General features: G+C 45.9%; 1 protein-coding gene across 1 annotated transcript in view; it reads left to right on the top strand.

Moving 5' to 3' along the window:
- The first annotated feature begins 579 nt into the window (after nt 1-579).
- LOC147607121 (protein LOL2-like) overlaps nt 580-23,116 on the top strand; it is a 39,792-nt gene continuing 17,255 nt past the window's right edge. The window contains exons 1-2 of the mRNA XM_086790906.1: nt 580-1,048; nt 1,402-1,515. Coding sequence (XP_086647032.1) covers nt 988-1,048; nt 1,402-1,515 — 175 coding nt within the window. The 5' untranslated portion in view covers nt 580-987. The remainder of the gene's footprint in view (nt 1,049-1,401; nt 1,516-23,116) is intronic.

The following is a 23,116-nucleotide window of genomic DNA, read 5'->3' as shown; positions in this document are numbered from 1 at the left end:
TGGCTAGTATTGGAGCACCTGCCTATACTAACACTAAAATTATAATCGTGAACTAGTAAAGTAACTGAAAAACAACAAACACAATTGGTAGAAATTGTGTGCCAATGTTGGCTCTGATGTGTCCACCCTCTCTCCTCGAAGGCTGTCACATTACTCCAAAACTTAGATTTGACCTTTATTGGCTGCTTGCTCCAAATGATGTTTATACTAAAGCCGCTTAAGCATACTAAAGTAAATGGCGCGCATTCAGGTTGGAAAAAGAACGAATAATTTCCTTAAAGGCATATCGTGTCATTGTTGTGTGGCTGGCTCACCTTGGCATGACACCATGTTGGAGAGTCTAGACTCCACCCTTGAGACATCAACATGCATAAGGAAAAAGTAATCAAGTGCTAATTTCTTTAATTTATAGTTTTTAAACATATTGTTTTCTTTTTAATTAACAGAGTCAAATTTTAAGAGGTATTAATAAAAAATAGAAAATCCCAAAGGATAATTTGCTGTGATGACGTAAGGGGCGCCCGCCTTTTGACTTTTAGCTTAAAATTTTTGGATAGTGATTCGTCGTAATCTAACCACGCATAGAGAGGCTACTGTGTTCTGCAGGCAGCCCCCCTTAGAGGGCCTCCGTCTTCGAGGGTTTTTTCTAGGGTTTGCTCGTCGCCTCTGTCTTTTTAGGGTTTCTAGCTATGCTCAACCAAAGGATCGTCTTCTGAAGAGGGAGAGGATTGGTTTTCCTCCGTGCTCTTAGGATTTCACTAGATTTCCCTGTTTTCCTCTGCAGTTTTAGGGTTTTCCCTCTGCTTTCACGTTTTTCCCTGTGATTCTCTGTGCTTTAGGGTTTCCTCTGCCTTCTTTGAAGAGATACTCTTTTGCGACAGAGTCTCTCTTCACAGACGGTTTCTACATCTGGTTAACGGAAGGAGATTAAAGTGCAGGAGAATCCAGTGGTGTGATAGCACTTGCAGACAGTTCCCTCTGTCTTCAATGCCTGTTCCTCTGGTGCCCTATCCTCCTCAGCCACAGATGGCATCGGCCCCCCCTTCTGGTAAGCATTCTTTGATCTTTTAGCCAAATGATTAAAGCACTGTATAAAAGGAGAAATCTAATTTCAGAACAAAATTAAGGACCACACTATGCACTGCTTGATCAAGCCTTTGTTTGGGATGTGAGGATGATGATTATACGATGCGTAGGAGGAAGGCCTTAAATAGGCCAGCCATTTCCAAATAACTGCCCTGAGGCTTCATAGCTTCCAAGCATGATTGCTCGCACATAGAATTACGTGTGGGCTTGTCTAGTACGTCCCCATCCAAGAACAACGAGCCGCCTAGATGGCCTTTGTACGGTTGGTGGTGTTTGGAAGTTTAATTATCTGAAGCTTCTGTTTGCATTGAGCAGGGTCACAGGGACAACTTGTGTGCAGTGGTTGCAGAACTCTTCTTGTGTACCCTCAAGGAGCTGCTAACGTGCGGTGTGCTCTTTGTAGCACAGTAACAGCAGTCCCTCCTCCAGGTCAGAACCTTTTGCATTCTTGGGTTTGTTTCGATAGCTATTGGCTGCCCTGCATTTGGGCTAATTTTAAATCAAAGTTGCTGGTTTTTAAATCACTTGTATGTACATTTTTTTATTTCATTGACCATTAACACAGTGCTGCCTCAATTCCGTGGTGGTACCAAATCTTATAAGTGATTAAGTGCTTTCTTCTTACTCACTAAGTTGCCCAGTCGCTGAGATCTGCCAAGTTTTTTAAAGTATTAACTTTCTAGTTGAACCTGAACTTTCATTGGACATACAGCCAGATGTAGATTGGTGCTTCAAAGGGGACCAAGGAGCGAGTGATAAAGAATGGCAGCTGCGCTAGGCAGGAGGAGAACTGGAGCTGCTGGGTTTAGAAGAAAATGTGCAGCAGCAAATGAGATCATCTTTGTAGCGGCCAGGATGTTTGGCCTAATAACTGATCCTTAATTGACCAGGAGGGAACACGTGAAAGGGACACTGCAGGTCGAAGCCTGGCATGTCACATTGTTTAGTGTAGTGAGCAGCAGAGGTGTAGAGGGATTGGCTCTCCTGGATTATTGAGGGCAAAGCACTTGCGGACCGCGGTGTTGGGCCGGAATGGGCTGCATGATGGAGGTCTCCACTCCCCGTCCACCTAGCCACCCCGCTAGTCAAGGCAACGCCCAAAATTGCGCACGGGGATTCCTTAGAACCCAACCATTTCCAGCCTTTGATAACCCTGAATTGAACGTCGAGATGAACTGCTGCAGACGGGATCCACCGCACAACCTGGCTCCTCCAATGGTCCGCAGCACTCGATGGCTGAAGAACCTAACGCAGCATCCAGGCAAGTGATGGAGATCCCAAACAGACCCACCACAAATGACACAGCCACCAACTAGTCCCGGCAAACACCACTGAAGACCACAACTGCAGTGGGTTCTCAACTTCTCACAATTGATGCGGCCAAAATCACAGCAGCAACCGAACAGCAGACATGAACAGTACCCAGAGGATCCACATCTGCTCTGATACCATGCTGGGCCGGAAGGGGCCACATGCCCAGCCACCCCACAAGTCAAGGCACCCTCCCAAAATCATGCAGGGAGGATTTTTTAGAACCCAACTATTTCCAGCTTTTTATACTCCTATATTAGGGTCATTTTACCAAGGATGTAGGATTTATCACATGACTTCTACGTGTCACATGAGGAGGTGATCAATTCCTTCCAAGTTCCAACGTGTGGGTAGCCCATCCGATCCTGTATATAATGCACTTTATGAACTTACAGCATCCACCATATATCCATCCATGTTAAAATACACATATTCCTCAACATCCTGTCATCTTATTTACAACCAGCCAAAGCATGAACAAGATACACTCATAATCCATCACCTCACTTGTAATGTGCAGCTAGCTCCTGTCTCAGATTTTTGTTTCAAGAACCCAGGACACCCAGCCACACATAGCCAATGCCCTGAACAACATATTAATCTTGGTCCCGATGGAATGAGCAAGAGCTAGTCCCTCAGTTGAGAGTGAGCAAGATAATCAACACACTAACAGAGGACTAATGAGGATTAGGGGAGTATACATGAGTCGTGGAAAGCACGATTGTATTATGATAATTGGTCCCTTTTATAGGAGAGGCCCCCTTTACAACTTGTGTGCATATGCTGCCACCACATGGCACACATGCCACATGTCAAGGCATGATGCCAAGTGTCCCTAAGAGGTGTTCCCTTTACACATCATCGCTTACATAAGATCCTTCTAAGGGGACATTTCATAGGTTGGTTTCCAAAAGATGAGCGTGAGCTGTGAGCGCGCGTCCCTGTTAGAAGTCATCTCCTGTCTAGTTTTATACACCAGGGCCTTTGTTGTGGGTGTGCCCGCCCTTATGAGGTGTTTTATCATTTTTCCCCACTCTCTGCATTTTTCCCCTATTTTTTCTGTGGCTTGGGAGGCAGCCCATTTGCTGGCCGACTGCTGGAACTGGTCCACGACTCCATGTTTGAGGTGGCCGACTGCTGACAAGCTGGCCGACTGGATGGTGTGCTAGTCGTGGAGTTTCAGGGCCAGTCGACTGCCCTACAGCAGGCCGACTGCTGTTGGGGGGCCATATAAATAGGCCCCCAGCCCCCTTGCCAGTTGTGTATCATACTCGGGATCTTCTTGTGTATATAGAGCAGAGTTACACGCCTATATCTCTCTCTCTGTTGTGCTGTATTTTTCTGCATGCGTTTTTGCTCTTGTGTTCCCAGATCTGGTCATCATCTCCGTTGCGCATTCTGACATGGTATCAGAGCCTAGGCTCTAGATAGTTCTTGGGATTTGTGTGAGCAAGAGGGGGACTGTTGTGGTGCTGATTGGTGGACTGTTTTGGACTGTTTGGGAAGAGGAGAAGCAAGAGGACGGCGGGCTGATTTGCTGGATAGCCACTTGCAGGTATTAGTTCTTCTTTGTTCCTACCCACCCACCCTTTTCAGAGTACATCCTCGCAATGGCAGATCTGTTTGAGATGGCTGAGAGGCATGTGAAGATCCCGACACTCCCCACGTTCCCGGTGGACCGTCAGTTGGACGGGAGCAACTATGGCATATGTCTGTTGTGGAGTCTTACGACCTCGTTGATTTCGTCGTTGTTGGTGTTCCACGGCCGGAAGTAGAGGAAGGGGAGTTACCGTCAATCCGAAAGGATCGGGAGGCTCAGACACAGATGTGGGATCGTGTCAATGCCAGGGTCCGTTCGTTTATCTTTCTCAACTGCACACCGCAGGTAATCAATCACGTAAAGCATATGACGCTGGCCAGAGGTATATGGCAGCATTTGGCCTCTCTTTACAACAGGATATCGCCCATGAAGAGGATTTCCTTGGAAGTACAGATGCGGGTTATGAACCCTGCAAAGTCGTTGACGATGCGGAAGCATATTAACAAGCTGCAGGCTCTTCAGCAGGAAGATCTTCAGGCTGGGAAGGAGATATCGTCAGAGGACATGGCCATAACGTTGCTGTCGCACTTGCCCTCTCAGTACTCAGCATTTTACTCGTCTTTGATTACCAGTGGGGTGGCAGGCTCAGCACCATCATGTGGGAGGAGCTTGTGGCAGGCTCAGGGTGGAGGTTCGGAGGCCTTAACTGGCCAACGGTCGAAAGGCCGTAACATGGGCAAAGGGAAGGCTTCGATGGAGAAGTCTTCTGAGAAGAAGTCCGTTACTGACCGCGAGAAACTAAAGGCAGAGAGGACCTATAATGATTGTGGCGAGAGAGGCCACTATTGGAGGCAGTGACTCAAGCGGAAGACCGAGAAGGATGAAGATTCCTCAGCAGCAATCATGAAGACTCTGGCTTCTGTGCACCTGGAGGTGGTGGACACTGATGTTTCATTTTCTTCAGGCAGGGAGGAGATTGGAGGACTCTCCGCAACGGATACTCGGGAGTGGATTCTAGACAGTGGTGCTTCCAGGCACATGACTCCTTCCCGTTCCGGTTTACAGGATCTCTGCAGGCTTTCTGGTCACTTACTTACTGGGGATACATCCACTATCCCAGTTCACAGTGAGGGCAGGATGGAGATAGTGTCCGATGGGGCAGAGGGGGGAAGCATTCCTCCCAGGTGTTGTATGTTCTTCATCTGTTGTCAGTGCATCAGGTTTGCAAGACTGGCGTACGGGTGGAGTTTGATGAGCATTTTGTTGCTCTCCGGGACAAAGCAACAGGCCAAGTGGTTTGGGAAGGCGGAGTGGAGAATGGAGTTTACAAGCTTTCAGCACTCTCTCTCCCAGGTGTTCAGGTTTGTGATGAGTGGCACTCTGGTAATGGCCACTTGTGTGTGGATACGCTGCAGGTGCAGGCTTTCTAGGACCAGATGGTGGATAGCTTGCCAGTAGATGGCAGCAGTTGGTAGGAACTCTCCAGTACTGATGTTTGTAGTTCTTGTGTTCGTCAGTCAGAGGAAACTGAACAGGTAACTTATGCTCTGATGTCTCGTAGTATTCGGGACAAAGAAGCTCTAGTAGATGAGGATGTTCTTTCCACGGGGGCCTTTCGGAAAGCCAGGCAGGTGGCAGTTGATTACTTGCAGAAGGAGGTGCATACTCCAGGCTTTGTGGTTTCGGTTTCAAAGGGGGTGGTTGATAGGTTTCAAAAGGCCTTGCGTGGTCTTAATCAGGTTTCCAAGACTTGTTTTTGCACCGTAACAGGTGTTGATCCTTGTGAGCAGTGTGATGCCTCTTTGACTCAGAAGCAGAATGGTTCATTGATCTGGTTGATGGACACTAGATTGGACGGGAGCTTCCTCATGAGGCTGTTGAGCTCATGGTTGCGGATCACTCTTTGGGAGGCAGGATTGCGTTTCCTGTGGTTTCTGCGGCATGCGCAGGACCATGGACTCTTGTACACAGGAGGGGGATTGTTGAATGGAGTCCGACTCCACGGTTGGAGTGACTCAGTTTGGGCAGGAGATCCGGACACGAGGAGATCTACTTCAGGCCCAGGAGCAGTTTTACGAAGCAGTAAGAGGCAGTCATCTTTTGCCTTGTCGCGGACAGAGGCAGAGTGTAACGGGAGGCGGACGCGTGTATTGGAATCGTATAAATGTGAACAAGATTCTGAGCACTTAACAATTGAGCATTACAACCACAAAGCTTGAAAATGACAGTACACCACATAAAGAGGCCGATGATAGGCTGACCCCCCCCCCTTTAGGTTATATTACCAAAAGAGTCTGCAAAGTACAAGATTATGGGTGCCTGGGGATTCACCACCAGCCTGCACCTGATTCTTCCAGATACATCATGTATGAATACATCTCAAACAAGAGAATCTGTAGGTACATCCGCCCTACACACAGGTACATCCGCCCTGCATAAGCCTCTTCACAGGTACATCCGCGCTGCACAAGAGTATCACAATCCTCACAGGTACTCCGCCCTGCACAAGATGTAAATGGATCTTTAGGCCCTGTTTCCACGCGAGAAACTGATCCAGAAACCTGTATTCTCCGCGAGCAAGTGTCCCCAATGCTTGCCCTAAGCACCTGTTATACCAGGAAACCTTGAGACACATCCATGCTCACATATTCCATTGCTGTCCGGCCTGTTTTGTGCAATAACCAGTCCAAAACAGCAACTTTCTATCGCGAGAATTCCACCTGTAAAGGGTCCTACAGCCCTGTGGAGGTCCCTAGAGCTGTCCTGTACTGTCCAAGTTGACTTTGGACACCTGTAACCAGCCCAAAACTCGCAATAACCAGAAATTACAGGTCTGAAATTTACCAACCAGCCCTTTAGAAGAGTGTGGGGATCGATATCCAAGCTTGTGTGAGTCCGGGAAGCAAGCAACCAGCCCTGTAGCAACTCCCAAAGCTTCAACCAGCTCTCCAATGTGTTGAATTATGAATAAAACAGCCCAAAAGGCCTCTTGAAGGAGGCGCCTTTCTCCAGTGCCACCTAAGGGGCTTGGTGGGTACACATACAGGCTGACAAGTGTCCCCATAAGGTGTCTAGGTAGGTGTCCAGGTAGGTGTCCAGCCCATAGTGCTCCATTTGTCCTGTTTGTATAAGTTTAGGTCCAACCAAATGGGAAATGGCCATAAGCTGTCCGGACTTCATTAATTTTGGTCCAACCAAATGCGAACGCATTATAAGTTGTCCGGCCACTTATTAATGAGTGTGGACCTGCAAACCAATAAACTTTAGTAGTAAATGAAATAAGCTGTAAATTGAGTGTGGACGCACTTACCACCTGCAAAACCCATAAGTCCACAGTTTTAGGCCCAAACAGGAGTGCACACACGTGTCCACAAGGTGCCCGGGCGTCCGCGGTCCCTCGGACTTCACAAGCCAAAATAACAAGCATTGTCCAGGCAGCAAGACAATGTCACACAAAGTAAAATAAAGTTATGGCATGCATCATTTATGCATTGTGCACATGAAAACTTAGAGAACCACCTATCATCATTCTTGTACTTGAAAATATTCCGCCTGCCATCATAACACACCATGTGTGCATGGCCGGAATCCACACGGGCACCGCCCGAAAGTCCACAAATGTCTGCCATGTCCTTGGACTCATATGCATCCACTCATATGATCCATACACATGCCCAGGTATAATACATACATGCATCCGCATGTTTCTAGGCCTGACACGCATCCGCATGTCCCTAGAATATAGGGATTTGTGACACAGAGTACCGGGCTGTTTGTGATGCTGCTTGTGAGGTGGTGAGGATGCAGGGGTTGCATGGCAGGTTTGGGTTTCCACTAGAGGAATCCATGGTCATCCAGAGGCACTTTGTTCGTGAACAGATCGTTGCTGATGACATCTTGCTATAGTTCTGTTCGACGGAGGACAGTACGCTGGACCTCTTCACAAAGTCGCTATCTCAGGATTTGCTCAGGCGGCACCCCAGCTCCCTATGGTTGGTTTCACAGCCAGGAGCTTAGAGGGGGTGTTAGAAGTCATCTCCTGTCTAGTTTTATACACCAGGGCCTTTGTTGTGGGTGTGCCCGCCCTTATGAGGTGTTTTATCATTTTTCCCCACTCTCCGCATTTTTTCCCTATTTTTCCTATTTTTTTTGTGGCTTGGGAGGCAGCCCATTTGCTGGCCGACTGCTGGAACTGGTCCACGACTCCATGTTTGAGGTGGCCGATTGTTGACAAGCTGTCCGACTGGATGGTGTGCTGGTCGTGGAGTTTCAGGGCCAGTCGGCTGCCCTACAGTAGGTCGACTGCTGTTGGGGGGCCATATAAATAGACCCCCAGCCCCCTTGCCAGTTGTATATCATACTCGGGATCTTCTTGTGTTACACGATTATATCTCTCTCTCTCTTGTGCTGTATTTTTCTGCATGCGTTTTTGCTCGTGTTCCCAGATCTGGTCATCATCTCCGTTGGTCATCATCTCCGTTGCGCATTCTGACAGTCCCCCCCCCCCCCCCCCCTTCCGGCCCCGACGACCTGTGACCTGCTTGCCATCACACTCCTCTCTCCCCCTGCCCGCCATCGCCCTCTGTTCTCCCTTGCCCGCCATCTGTTAGAATTGTGCATCTCAGTGTTTTGGGGCTTTACTATTTATCTGGCATTTTACTGGATTTTCTCCTATTTATTTGTCCAAGGCCAGTCAGCCAGCCCTAGAGGCAGTCGGCCAGTTCCCTCTTGCACAGTTCCCCATTATTCACTCATTCATCTACTTCCCTTGCACATAGTTCAACACTCAGTTGCTGGTCATTGCCATTGTAAAGCTTTACTACTTTTATAAAAGGTGATCTTGTCCAACTCTCTCAATCTCCTTTTCATTTCTCATATGTTTACTGTTAATACTTCCGCCTGTGCTATCTCCTTCATGGTATCATATGCATAGGTCCAGGCTGCTCCAAACTCTGCAAATTTGCCCACTTTGCTATGCGTTTTTCTTCCATCACTTCTCCGGCTGCAGATCGGTCCCATATAGTAGCTGGTGCTTCCTATTCAAGAAAGCAATTTACTAATGAGAAGGGGACTAGGATGATGAAAACATGAATGATGAACTGGCAATGATCGATTGCACTTACCTAGCTGCTTGAAAGGCAATGTGGTCGTGGGAGAAGAAACGGGCCACCGCCATATCCATCTCGTCCTTCAACTTGGGGTTCCAGTTCTTCGCAAGTGTAGATTGTCGCCGTGGGCCACGCAAGGGTTGAGAGGCCGTGGAGATGGAGGGTGCCGGTGTCATGGATGGAGCAACATTCTGACTCGATGGTGAAGGTGATGGCGTGCATGATCCCGATCCACCACATGACTCCATCGTAGAGGCATGAGTTCCTCTCCCCATTGTCGCGGGATCCATGGCCACTCGTGGTGTCCTCCTTGCCGCTTCGACCGACTCGTAGCCGGCAAGCTTGTCAAGAAGTTCCCGTCTCTTTTTGGGGGTGAGATTCATGCTAAACCGCATCTCATGCCCACCCTCATGCAAGAGGCGGGCTTGCACTTTGTTGGGTGCCACCCGTTCGCCAGTACGAGCAAAGCGATGGCTTGAGCCTTGAGAGAGAGAGAGAGAGAGAGGCTTGAGGGAGAGAGACTAGAGACTAGAGTGCTTCGGTGAGAGCCTAGAGGCTTGGAAGTTGGAAGACTCAAGAGGCTTGAGGGAGAGGTGAGAGAGAGAGAGTCTAGAGAGTAGAGCCTTGTGTGAGAGGCTTGGAACTTGGAAGTTGGAAGAAGCTTGTTGCTTGAGGGAGAGAGACTAGAGAGAGTAGATATCATAGAGTGTGGCTTGCCGCTTGAAGCATGAGCAATGAGCAAAGTGCCAAAGACTCAAGACTCAAGAGACTTGAAACCTGAAAGTTGCTTGAAGGTGTGTGTGTGTGCTTGTAGCCTTGTAGCCTTGTTCTTATATAGATAGGCAAGAGAGAGAGGTAAGGACCAAGCCTCAAAGGCCAAGGCAAGAGAGAGAGGCAAGGGCCAAGGCCCAAGCCTCAAAGGCCAAGGCTCAAGTGGCAAGAGGGGAAGGTGTCTCCAAATGGCCAGAAACGGCCAAAAAAAGGACCGTTGCAAGGTGCAATGGCTCTCTGCCGTCCCCCCATAGGTCCGCCCCCCACACCGTCCCCTGCCAGCAGTCATCCCCCCCGTTTTTGACGTGTCCCGAGACGGCGTCTTGGCGTCCTAAGCTACTGTCCCTTCCGTCCCCTGTGACTATGATCAGGGACCTAGATGAGGACTCGAACTCCTTGGACAAAAGGGCTGATTTTGAATAGGATAGGGAAATACCCTCCTAAACCAAGAGCACAGGGAAGGGAATCCCACGGGAACTTGTAATTCCTGAAACTAGATCACACATGACAAAACTTGGCTCTTATCTTGACCCTCAAAAGGAGATTGAACAACTCTAAGAACTTAGTGATTTAGTTATGAAAACACAAGAGGAGCTTGAATGAAGACCCAAGAAAGTGAGAGTCTCAGATACTGTATACCCTAGTATCTTAACGCCTACTATTGAGATTCGCAAACCTCTGGATGTGCCAAGTGTCATCATGGAAGAGACTGAGGCCTCCACCTCTTATAGCTTGATCCGTGATTGGTTCAAGGGACAACTTTCATACGGAAACCATGAGCCTATCTTGAAAATGGATTTTCTAGTCTCACCGGTATCTATTTATGGAAAGGAGGTTATGAATGCACTACTAAATATCCCCAAATTGTTAGACTTTATGGCCTCACAAACCAGTACAACTATAACTGTCCAATTTAGTGGAGATCTTGAATTGTTTGAAGCGATGAGAGCTTTCCTTAATGGAGAAATCAATGTCGGATTACCACCATTCGCTGACATGCATAAGGCGGCACGTCTCCAATATACAATGGAGACACCTTGAGTTGTACCGGAATCAATAGTCCCAATAGAAGAAAATACCAAATCTATGGTTAAAATTTCACTTAACAAACTGGGACAATACTTTGAAAGTGATGAGTCTAATGAACTACTACAGTCACCGCTAAGGGCATCACAGTAATGGGAGTCCTAGATGGTGGTGTGGAAGTGAGAATAATCACTAAGAAATGCTAGGAGAAGATAACCAAGCCACGTCTAGAAGTCTCAGACATCATTGTCAAGATGGCTGAAGGGATTGTCGTCAAACCTATTGGGATGCTATGAGATTTAAAGATCAAGGGTCTCAAACATTGGATTAAACATACTTTCATTGTTATGGACTTTTCCAAACAACAAGAATCATTATTCAGTTCCATTGTAATACTGCTATACTTGTAGAGAAGAGATTGATTCAAGGAAAGATCTAGCCCACAAAGATGCTGACAAACAAGCTATTGAGCTTGAGGATGATCTAAATTGGATACATATGATGGCCACAATCGATAACTGGGAACCAGAGGATGGGTTACACTTGATGGTGAGGAGCTTCCTAACTTTTTATCTCTACGAATGATTTGTCCCAAGAAAAGGGCCGCTCAAAAGAAGACTCAAGCCCAAGAAGAGACAAAGGAAAGACGAGCCAAACTTCAACAACGTCGAGAAGAAAACCTTAGACCTACTGCACAACCTTATGTTTGAGAGGTAATCGACAACATGGAGGATCACATTCTAGCTCTTAGAACATCCATTCAATTGCCTAGCTCTTATGGTAAAGTGCTTTATAATGCATTATTTCATACGGGGGCTAGTCACAATCTAATTTCCTTCAATGCATGGAACGAGTTGGGAAGACCCCAACTCGTAGATACCTCCTTAAAGGTGTATGGTGGAAACCCCCTCAACTTTAGCGTCCACCATTCAAAAAACTCTTGATTCTTACCTCCACACAGTAAACATCTCCATATAAAAAGAACGAACATATATGATGAGCCATAAAGTGGCAACCCAAATCTACGTTGAAATGGGTTCCCAAGATTTCTCCATCCATACCACCTCAATCGAACAAGCAAGAAGGACTTCAACACAATTGGCGTAGGAAGGCCAAGTTACAAGTTATCCCAAAACTCTTATTAAAAGCTTAAGGCTACTACGAGGGTAACCATTGTATTTGGATACCTTAACATAAAAGTATACCACTCGTCTCACTGCCGCCGCTTACAAATTTCCAAATCTCTTTATCAATGATAGTCAAAGGCTTCAATAGCTCAAATGCCAACAAAGGGATAGCTATTGTAAAAGAATCTTCACCACCAACGTCAAAACAAGTCTGGATTCCAAAGAGAAACCCTATCACACGAGACAGGATGGTGAAGCTTCTAAATCACTAAAGGGTACAATGTCACAAAATTTCCTACAGCTTCTAATTTTCTACTGTTCATGTGTGGCATGTGGAGCCTAACATGACATACATGTATGGCTGGTATAGCCTGACATGGTGTGTCTGTGTGGCATATGGAGCCTGACATGACAGTACATGTATGGCTGGTGTAGCCTGACATGATAGTACATGTGTGGCTTGTGGAGCTTGACATGGTGTACATGTATGGCTCATGGAGCCTGACATGATGAAATTCTATGGGACTAGCTATCTTGGAGATCTTTTGTATTTATGTTCTGGGAAGGTTCCGGAAGGATCATGAGCCCTGGACATTTTATCGGATACAACTGAGCAGATGGGTGTTTCTTTCAATCTAGCTGCACTCATGTGTGTGCATGACTTTGATTTTATCTTTGGATGACTTGTCTTGTTTGCTTGGACAATGCCTGAGATTTCTGCCTGTGTTGTCCATGGGACCGGGGACGTGGGCACCTTGTGGACGTGTATGTGCAGTGTGCACACATGTTTGGGAGTGACAGGTGGTCTACATGTGTTTTGCAGGTGGTAAGTATTCCCAAAAACTCAATTTACAGCTTTATGAGTTCACATGTTAATAATTATGGGTGCAGGTTCACACACACTTATAAGTGGCCGAGAATCATAAAAAAGATTGAAACAATAGCAAAAAGTGAGAATGGGTTAGAATACACCTGGACAATGAGAAAAACCTTGTCCATATCGAGGTTGCACGTCCACGCGTATTGTAAATCAAACTCATCTAGCAAGCTCATCGTTAGATAACCATAGTTCGTAAGCATGCTCTGATTCTTCGATGCTAGGTTGATTTTTTCAATAACTGCATCTCAATAACCTGTAAATCAAACTCATCTAGCAAGCTCATCGTTAGATAACCATAGTTCGTAAGCATGCTCTGATTCTTCGATGCTAGGTTGATTTTTTCCCTCACTTGGGTGTGCTTAATATATATATGTGTCATTTGGTATACTAGGTAACGGTTTGAGTGTATCCTCATTGTCATATGGCATGGGTATTATAAGCAAGTGAGCTAAGTAGCTATCGTGAGCTAAGCTCTCTAAGAAGTCACTCACCATGCTTCAGAAGGGACAAGGATTTAGAAACATTACTCCGATAAATGACGGTTCAAGTCCATAAGTTCTTGCCCTCCTCTCTTGCTCTACAAGTTGTAATGTACACTTTTGTGATCATGTCGTTGTGATGTCTCTCCTACCATGGACTGTGATAGTCTTGTCCCATAGCGCCTAAAATAAGTTCTATAGTGCCAACCTAAGTAGGACGCTGTGTACAACATGTGATGCCTATAGGTAAAGCATGGTGCAAGGGGATGGAACCGTAGGTAGAACAGGTTCACAATGGGTGGTTTTATCACAACATCTGTTCCCTAGTGGTGCATAAAAATAGCGTGAGTAGGCTTGGAAAGGAGGAATACTTAGCTGTCCCCGATGGTATTATTCTTGGGAATCCGGGTCCAGGATAGAGTCACTCATGTTGGTCCACGAAAAGTCCATGCTTACGACTTGTAACATAGAGTCGTACTTCATTCTTTTGTTTGACATGTGCTTTTTCTCATTATCTTTTTTTGTTAAAAAAAATGGTTAGTTGGATATTTAGTATATGTATAGGTGCTATATTGTTGTACATGTTGGTGCAAGCTATATTGTCATGGGGTAGCTTTTTCCAACAGGCTCTCTCTTGATATGGACATGAACTTTTTGGGGAGCAAAACGTGGAGGATAAAAGTAATGATATTAGCAGAAGTCCCCTCTTCCTGCTTTCTATCATACGTTGACTTCGCGGAAGGTATTGTAGGTTTTTTGTAACCATTCCTTCCAACTTTACTCCATCAGTTTTTTTTTGGCTAGGAGCACTCTTTATTACTTGTCGTCGCATGTTAATTTCCAGCTTTAATGGTGGTAGTAAAGGGTTCTCATAAGACTGGATGGATCTTATGGTTTCTCCCTGATGATCAATGGAGTTGACAGTTGTGTAGTGCGTCGCTCTAGGGAAACTAATGGGGTTGGGACTTGGATAGGCAACAATGGCTTTGTACTCTTTAGTGATGTAGAAGCTTCACCATCAATCACCATGTCTCGTGTGATAGGGTTTCTCTTGTAGGCATATGCTCACTTATGGTAGTGCTATGTGTGAACAGGGCTTAACCAAGGGCACTTTTTCCCCTTGGATATCAAGTGTGAAAGAACACTCCACATAATATATTTTGTACTTCTATATTATATGGATGTGACACACATGCAAGGGCTGACTTGCATTTTGTGGCTACCACACTTTTGTCTCTCTCTCTCTCTCTCTCTCTCTCTCTCTCTCTCTCGCTTTCATTCAAACTCAGGATACATGTTCACGCCACTCACAGCCTTAGCATCGGCGATGTAGGATATCTTATATCCCTCTTATGGCACTGGATGGAGTTAGACATAGATCTGCATAGCATGCTTGTACTACCCCTTCAGCATCGGCGATGTATGGTATCTTATATCCCTCTTATGGCACTGGATGGAGTTAGACATAGATCTGCATAGCATGCTTGTACTACCCCTTCAGCATATAGAGATGCATCTTGCCTTAGCACTCCATCCACATCCCCACCCCCCTTTATATTGTTTGTATATGGGCTCCACCGATCCATGATGATTCACAGTTGTATCCAGACACATGCACACTTTTTCTTTTCTTTCTTTTCCTTTTCTTTCTCTTTCTTTTCTTCCGATGACCGGAAGAACACAGTTGTATTATTTTTTTGTCTCATAGGCCGACTTTGGCCTCTCGTAGATGTTAATTTATCTCTCTCTCTCTCTCTCTCTCTCTCTCTCATTCTCTTTCTTTTCTTTCTTTCTCTCTCATTTCTGTGTGAGCTTCTTCTTCCTGCACCTAACCCTAATGTGTAGGTTTCTCTGTGTGTGTGTGTGTGTGTGTGTGTGTGAGTCCAACACCAATAATTGGTATCAGAGCTCTGGAGATTCTTAGATTTTGGAAATTTTGTCTCTGCAATTCCTGTGAATTTTCGTCTCCTGGGAATTCTGTTGATTAGATCCGCCGCCGGAACCAGACCGCCCGTTGGCGGTTGCGCCTCTTGCAGTGCGGTCCAGCCCTCCCATTCCGGCCCGACGAATAGCTCCGTCCCACGTGTCTTCAATCCGTCCCACGGTTCCGACATCTGCAACGCAGCCTCATCTGCCCCTTGTACTTACGTCAGCCAGCTCTTCGCCACGTCAGCTGCACGACCGTACGTGCTCTACTCTTCGCCACTTCCCTTTGCTGCTCAACTAGCACCTGTTTGCTCCGTGGTTTTTCTACGACTCGTTCTGGTGCGGCTCCACTTGACGCAAGCCTCCGGATTGCACATGCTCACGCCCGCACCTAAAGCCCCTCACGCCTACCTGCCAATTTCAAGGTATTTTTAATTCAGATTTATCAATTAAAAAAAAAAGTCAGAGATTTGTAGCCATTTCAGGAGGGCAGGTCAGATTCACCAATTGCAAGGTTCAGGCAATTTTGGGGGATTTCTCAAGTTGATGCCAAATTGACAAATTGGACATGCTGCTTTGCTTGCAATTTGGGGGTTTTCCAAATTGAGGTCAAAATCAACGAATTGAGCCTCTTTCAGTTGTGCAGAAATTTGGGGCTTTTGTGAAAATTGCACATTGAAGTGATTGGAGTGCATAAAAATTGGGGCTTTTCAGATTGGAGCATGTAATTGGGCATTACAGCTGTGATTTGTCGCATATGTATACACATTGTGTGTAATTGGACAATTTGGTATAGGTTTACACTTGCTTGAGTTTACAGGCAAAAATTGGTAAAAATTTGCACAGGACATTTGGTTGCCTAGCAGTGCACATTGGTGCTTGGTTTGCTTGCAGATATATTTTGTTGACATGGCTCAAAATGCTACAGATGTATTTGGTGTGCTCACCCAGGAGGACAAGTTGGATGGATCTAACTACTCCCTCTGGAGTTTCATGATCCGTAATTTGCTGGTAGCTAAAGGGCTTTGGGGCATCGTGTGTGGTGATGACACATGCCCACTTACCATACAGCCAGCCATGCCTCAAAGGGGAGGTGCTCAAAGAGCTCCTGAGGTAGAACGTGGTCCCACATAAGAGCAGAAGAGATGGGACTCTAGGGATGCACATGCCATGTCATTGATAGCTCTTTCAGTGAAAAGGACTATTATTCCGCACATTCGTTCTTGCAAGACATTGAAGCTTGCATGGGACACATTGGAAGCAATGTATCAGGTACGCAATGAGGCAAGAGTTGCCTACTTGAAGAGGCAATTGGATCATCTTTCTATGGATGAGGGTGACTCCATGGCAGATCATCTCACCAAAGTGAAAGATTTGCAGGAACGATTGCTCAACATGGTAGATCATATCACCATGTCTCGTGTGATAAGGTTTCTCTTGTAGACATATGCTCACTTATGGTAGTGCTATGTGTGCACAGGGCTTAACCAAGGGCACTTTTTCCCATGTGGTTTTTCCCCCCTGGATATCAAGTGTGAAAGGACACTCCACATATTATATTTTGTCATAGTCACAAGGGACGGGGAACGGTGACGGGGACGGGACGGGGGACGGCCATAAGTAGGGAACGGGGACGGGGACGGGGGAGGGAACGACACTCAAAAAATACTTTTTTTTAAAAAAATTTTCTACTCTACACTTATTCTACTTTGAAAGTACATCAAAATGAGCACAAATTTACACTAAAATGGTAAGCTTTTGAGTCATATTAATAATTAAGTAGATACAAAATGAGTCATGACTCGAGTCAGGACTCAGGAGCCAGGACTAAGCCTTAAGGAGGCAAAATACATGGACGGATTCAAATGAGTCAATGACAAAAAAGTGCTGAAGACTAGAGGCTAGAGGCTAGAGCTAAGTAGTAAGGCCCATGAATCATGATCCATGAATGATCATCCACGTGAAGTGCTCGCCTCATGGCCATGGGTAGCTTGTGCCAAAGAAGCATCAAGCACTTTGTCGGCGCCACCCGTTCGCCGGTACGGGCAAAGCTTGCATACCCATGGCCGAGAACCGCCTCCATGAACAGATGTGGTGTAGTTAACCTCCTCCCACCATGTCCATCCCGTTGTCCTTCCACGAGAAGCCCCGGCATGTGAGGAGGATGCCATGGTTGAAGATGGCTTGACTCTTGAGCCTTGAGGAATGAGAGAGAGAGAGAGAGAGAGAGAGAGAGAGAGAGAGAGAGAGCCTTGAGGAATGAGAGAGAGAGAGAGAGAGAGAGAGAGATGTTGGGTTTTATGCTGTGTATGCACCCAGAGGAGTGCTAGTGATCATCAGTAGGTTACTGGGGCACTTTTTACTTCAGTTAGTGGAGGTTTTTTCCCCCAGTTTAGTTCAGTTTCACTTATATGCAGTTTATAAGTGTTTTGGTCCACCCGGCACATTTATGGCCGGACATGTGAACACTTATCTTTTAGGGTCACTATCATGTGGCTATTGTACTTGATTTTATTAATTCATTGAAGCATATTGGAAGTCGTGTTCTCTCATCTTGGTTTCCACGCTTGCTTGAACCTGTGTAAACCCTAACCCTAACCCTTGAGTGCCTTCAATTGGTATCAGAGCTTTGAAGCTCTGCCTTGCACTGCCCGTACATTGCCATTGTTGTGTGCCATACTGAGGTCTCAGAACTTGCTGCCCGTACACCCACTGTGCGCCGCCTTCAGCTACAGCTGTGCGCCTGCTGCCCGTACACCCTTAAGCTACAGTCGTGCGCCGTACAGCATTCAGTTTAGTCAGCGCTCGTGTACCAGCCAGTCTGCGCCGCCTGCAAATAGCCGCCTTCAGTACCCGTACTGTACCTGCAGCGCACGTGTTTACTGTACCTGCCCGTGCCTGGTTCAGTCGGCCTTCAGCCCGTACATCTGTGCGCCGCCTGCATTGCCTTCAGTGACTGTACCTGCCCGTACAGTCAAGCGCAGCCATCCTGACGTGTACCTGCTCACACTTTCTGTATCTGGCGACTGTACCTTCAGTGCAGCATTCAGTGCTGCGTACCCGGCGACTGTACCTGCAGAGATACGTCTGTATGCTTTCGTACCTGGCTTCCGTACAGAACCAGTAGACTGTACAAGCATAGTACAGTCAACAGTACCTGCAGAAACACAACCTACACAGTCATTCGGTGGTAAGCATTAAAATTCAGTTTTTGGGCATTTTTATTTTCTCTGTGAAAAATATACAGGCACAACAGGCAGATTTTCTAGCAAAGAACTATACAGGTTTTTTGCACAGTTTGGGTGCAGCAAATTTGGGCATTTTTGGGGCATTTTGGCATTGTGTACGCCATTAGCTGCTCTACTCAGTCATTGGTGCATTGAGCTGCACATTCAGAGGATTGAGAGTGCAGGCAGATTTGGGTGAACTGTATTCAGTGGAGTACAGTTATTATCAGGGTTTCTGCTATTGGTTTTTTGGTAAACAGGTACAACATTGTGCGTAAAGCATAATGGCAAATCAACAGCAAAGTGATGTATTCACATATTTGTCTAAGGAAGACAAATTGGATGGCACGAACTACTCCTTGTGGAGTTTTATGCTGAAAAATGTGCTTGTGGCAAAAGGTCTTTGGGATTTTGTTAGTGGTGATGAACCACGTCCAGGTCCATTGGCTCCAGAGACTCCTCCCCAAGGGGGTGCTCGTGGACGAGGACAACAGGTACAGGCTCCAGGACAGCCATTGCCTGTTCAGAGAACAAATGCTCAAAAGACATGGGATGCCAGGGATGCACAAGCTTTGTCACTCATTGCATTGTCAGTTCAGAGGTCCATTATACCTCATATTCGTTCAGCTGGCTCTTCACAGAATGCATGGGTGACTTTGGAGCAGATGTATGCTGCTCGTAATGAGGCTAGGATCTCATTTTTGAAAAGAGAGCTTGAAAATCAGAAAATGAATGAAGGAGATGATATGTCTAGCCACTTAAACAAGCTGCAGGATTTGAGAGAGCAACTCATCAATGTGGATGAGATTATTCCTGAGACACAGCTTGTGTCCACCATCTTGCACTCTTTGCCAAGATCTTACTTGGCTTTCCATACCTCTTTGAACCTCAGCATGAGGAATGCTGTTGAACCCCTCAAGTATCAGGAACTTGTTGCTCTCTTACTACAAGAGGAGCAAATGAGGAAGAATATGAATATGAACACAAATGCTGAACAAGCATTTACTACAGGTCAAAAGGGGAAAGGAAAAACTCAGCCAAAGAGTGCAAATCAAAATTCAGGTGATGGTGGTTCTTCACAGGATACCAAGAAAGGTGATGGACAGCCCAAGAAGAAAGGCAAATGTCATTACTGTAAGAAGCCAGGTCACTACATCACGGAATATAGGAAGAGGATTGCCAAAGAGAAGGCAACGGAAGCTGGGATGTCAGTTAATGATACTTCTAAAGCTCCTCCAGAGACTGCTTCTTTTGTTGAGGACAGGGATTACTGTTTTTATACATGCAGCTACGATGCCTCTTGGTCTTCACAGGCACTCAGTTTGACAGAGCATGCATGTACTTGGTATTTTGATAGTGGTGTCTCAAAGCATATCACATCTCGCAGGGATTTGTTTAGTCATGTTGGCCCTGCCCCTGTTGGCAAAACTGTTCAGTGTGCCGACAATGCTTCATATCCAGTTCGTGGCATTGGGGAGATTCAGCTCACAGCCATTGATGGCTCCATTCTCCGCCTTACAGATGCCTTATATGTACGAGGGATAAAGAAGAATTTGTTGTCCATTTCTTCTTTAGCACATTGTGGAATGCAGGTCCACTTTGATGATGATAAATGCATGGTCAGAGACAAAGCTAATGCCTTGACCTTGATGCTTTGTGGTACATTATGTCATGGACTTTATCAGTTGGATGCATTTGAGCCAGTGGATCAGTCTGCTTATCATGCATTCACTCTTACTCCAGCTATGGTTGATGCGGAGTTATGGCATGCTCGCATGGGGCATGTAAATTTTGGGAGTCTTATGCTTATGCAGCGACATAATATGTTTACAGATCTACCTCTCATGGAGAAGCCTCCAGATCATATTTGTGAAGGATGTATTTTGGGAAAAATGCACAGGTTTTCCTTCCCACGTGATCAGGCTCTAAGAGCAACTGCAAAGTTGCAACTTATACACAGTGATCTTTGTGGTCCCATGCAGACGAAGTCATTAGGTGGTTGCTTCTATTTTGCAACATTTATTGATGACTTCTCTCGTATATGCTGGGTCTATCCTTTGACACAGAAATCACAGGTATATGATGCATTTTTGGCCTTTGTAGCACTTGCTGACACAGAGTCAGGATGCAAGGTAAAGACTCTCCGTTCTGACCGAGGGGGGGAATATATGTCACATATGCTGAATTCCTTTCTTGGGAGTAGAGGTATAAAACATCAGTATACTACTCCTTACACTCCACAGCAGAATGGGGTTGCAGAAAGGAAGAATCGGTCACTCATGGAGATGGCCAGATGTATGCTAAAGGCAAAAAGACTACCACATATCTTTTGGGTGGAAGCAGTAATGTGTGCTTGTCATATTTTGAATCGATGTCCCACAAAGGCATTGGTTTCTATTACTCCTTTTGAGGCTTGGCATGGCCGCAAGCCTTCTGTATCGCATTTTCGTATCTTTGGGTGTCTTGCATATGCACACATACCCAAAGAGTTGAGGAGGAAGCTGGATGATAAAGCCACAAAATGCATTTTTGTTGGGTATAGCCGTGAGAGCAAGGGCTACAGGTTATATGACCCACTATCCAGGAAGATATTCATCAGTCGGGATGTGATTTTTGATGAAAAATCAGAAATATCCATGGCTGGTTATGAAGCAAATCAGGCTGAAAATGATGTGTTTGAAGGTCTACTACCCATGGAGTTTCATTCCACAGTTGGTGATCCAACTCATGAGGGTACTGGACAGCCAGCAAATGATGTAGGTGGTGCAGAAATTCAGCAGCCAAATGAGCCAGAAGCTGAACTAAATATGGGACAGCAGGCACCACAGGTCAGACATATACCTAGATGGTATTTGAGGACATTACAGGACAGCCATTTAGAGGGTCCTCTTGCTGGTCGTACTCGTAGGGAGACAAGGACCAATGAGCGTGCACACATCATGGATTTGAATCTGGTTATGGCAGCTAGTTTACAGGATGATGATGAGCCTGATTCATTTGTGGATGCACGAGATAATGTGCATTGGAACAAAGCCATGCAGGATGAGATTGATTCTATTAAAAAGAATCAAACATGGGATTTGGTTGATCTGCCCAAAGGCAAGAAAGCCATTGGTACTAAATGGGTCTATAAGTTGAAAAGATATGCAGATGGATCCATTGACAGGTACAAAGCCCGTCTAGTTGCAAAGGGCTATGCACAGAAGAAGGGCATTGATTATGAGGAGACATTTGCTCCTACATCCCGTATGTCGACACTTAGGTGTGTCATTGCATTGGCTGCACATCGTGGTTGGGTTGTTCACCAGTTGGACATAAAGACTGCATTCCTACATGGGGACCTCGAGGAGGAAGTTTATGTATTTCAGCCCATGGGATTTGCAGAACATGGTCATGAGGGGAAAGTTTGCAGGCTGAAAAAGGCCTTGTATGGTTTGAAACAAGCTCCACGAGCTTGGTATGCAAAAATAGATGCTTTTCTACTCACTCAGGGATTTGTGAACAGTCCATCAGAGGCCACTCTGTATGTAAAGAAAGAAGAGACAGATTTGCTGGTCATCAGTCTTTATGTGGATGATCTCTTGCTCATGGGATCAAATGATGACAAAATTGCAGCTTTTAAGGAGATACTGCAACAGACATTTGACATGTCTGACTTGGGCCTTGTACATTACTATTTGGGCATACAGTTTGTGCAGGATAACAGAGGCATTGGGTTGTTGTAATCACGCTATGTTGCTAAACTTCTGGAGAAGTTTAAATTTCAGGATTGCAAGCCTATTAGTACTCCTATGGAGCCTGGGATGAAACTGTCACTACAAGATGACAGTGTTTCCTTTGATGCCACTACATATGCTCAGGCTGTTGGGTGCCTCATTTACTTGTGTAATACAAGGCCAGATATTCAGTATGCAGTCTCTCAGTTGAGCAGATTCATGCACAGCCCACGGTTGTCACATTGGCAAGCTGTGAAGCGTGTATTCCGTTATTTGCAGGGTACCTTGTCTCTTGGGTTGCTTTATCCTGAGGGGGGTGACATGCAGTTACACGCTTACAGTGATTCAGATTGGGCTGGTGACTTTGATACCAGACATTTCACTAGTGGAAATTGTTTCTTCCTTGGCGCTTCATGCATTTCTTGGCTAAGCAAGAAACAGACCACAGTGGCCACTTCGTCTTGTGAGGCAGAGTACAGAGCAGCCTACACTACTACTGTTGAGTGTGTTTGGTTGCATCGTCTTATGACTGATATGGATATTTCAGTGGAGGAGCCTACACCTATCTATACTGATAGTCAGAGTGCCATTGCTGTGGCCAGGAATCCTGTGTTTCATGCTCGCACGAAACACATTGAGATTCACTATCATTTTGTTCGGGAGAGACTCCAGGCAGGAGATATCAGTCTGATCTACTGTCCTACAGATCAGAATGTGGCAGACATCTTCACCAAGGCATTACCACGTCCGAAATTTGAACCATTCCGCAATGCTTTGAATTTGTTTCCTTTTGGTGGATGATGTACAGTGATCACATATCACTCCAGGGGGGTTTGTTGGGTTTTATGTTGTGTATGCACCCAGAGGAGTGCTAGTGATCATCAGTAGGTTACTGGGGCACTTTTTACTTCAGTTAGTG

Source organism: Cibotium barometz, chromosome 56 (genome assembly GCF_041138505.1).
Source record: "Cibotium barometz isolate CiBa-2024 chromosome 56, ASM4113850v1, whole genome shotgun sequence".
Lineage (NCBI taxonomy): Eukaryota > Viridiplantae > Streptophyta > Polypodiopsida > Cyatheales > Cibotiaceae > Cibotium > Cibotium barometz.
This window is presented reverse-complemented; position numbering and strand designations above follow the sequence as displayed.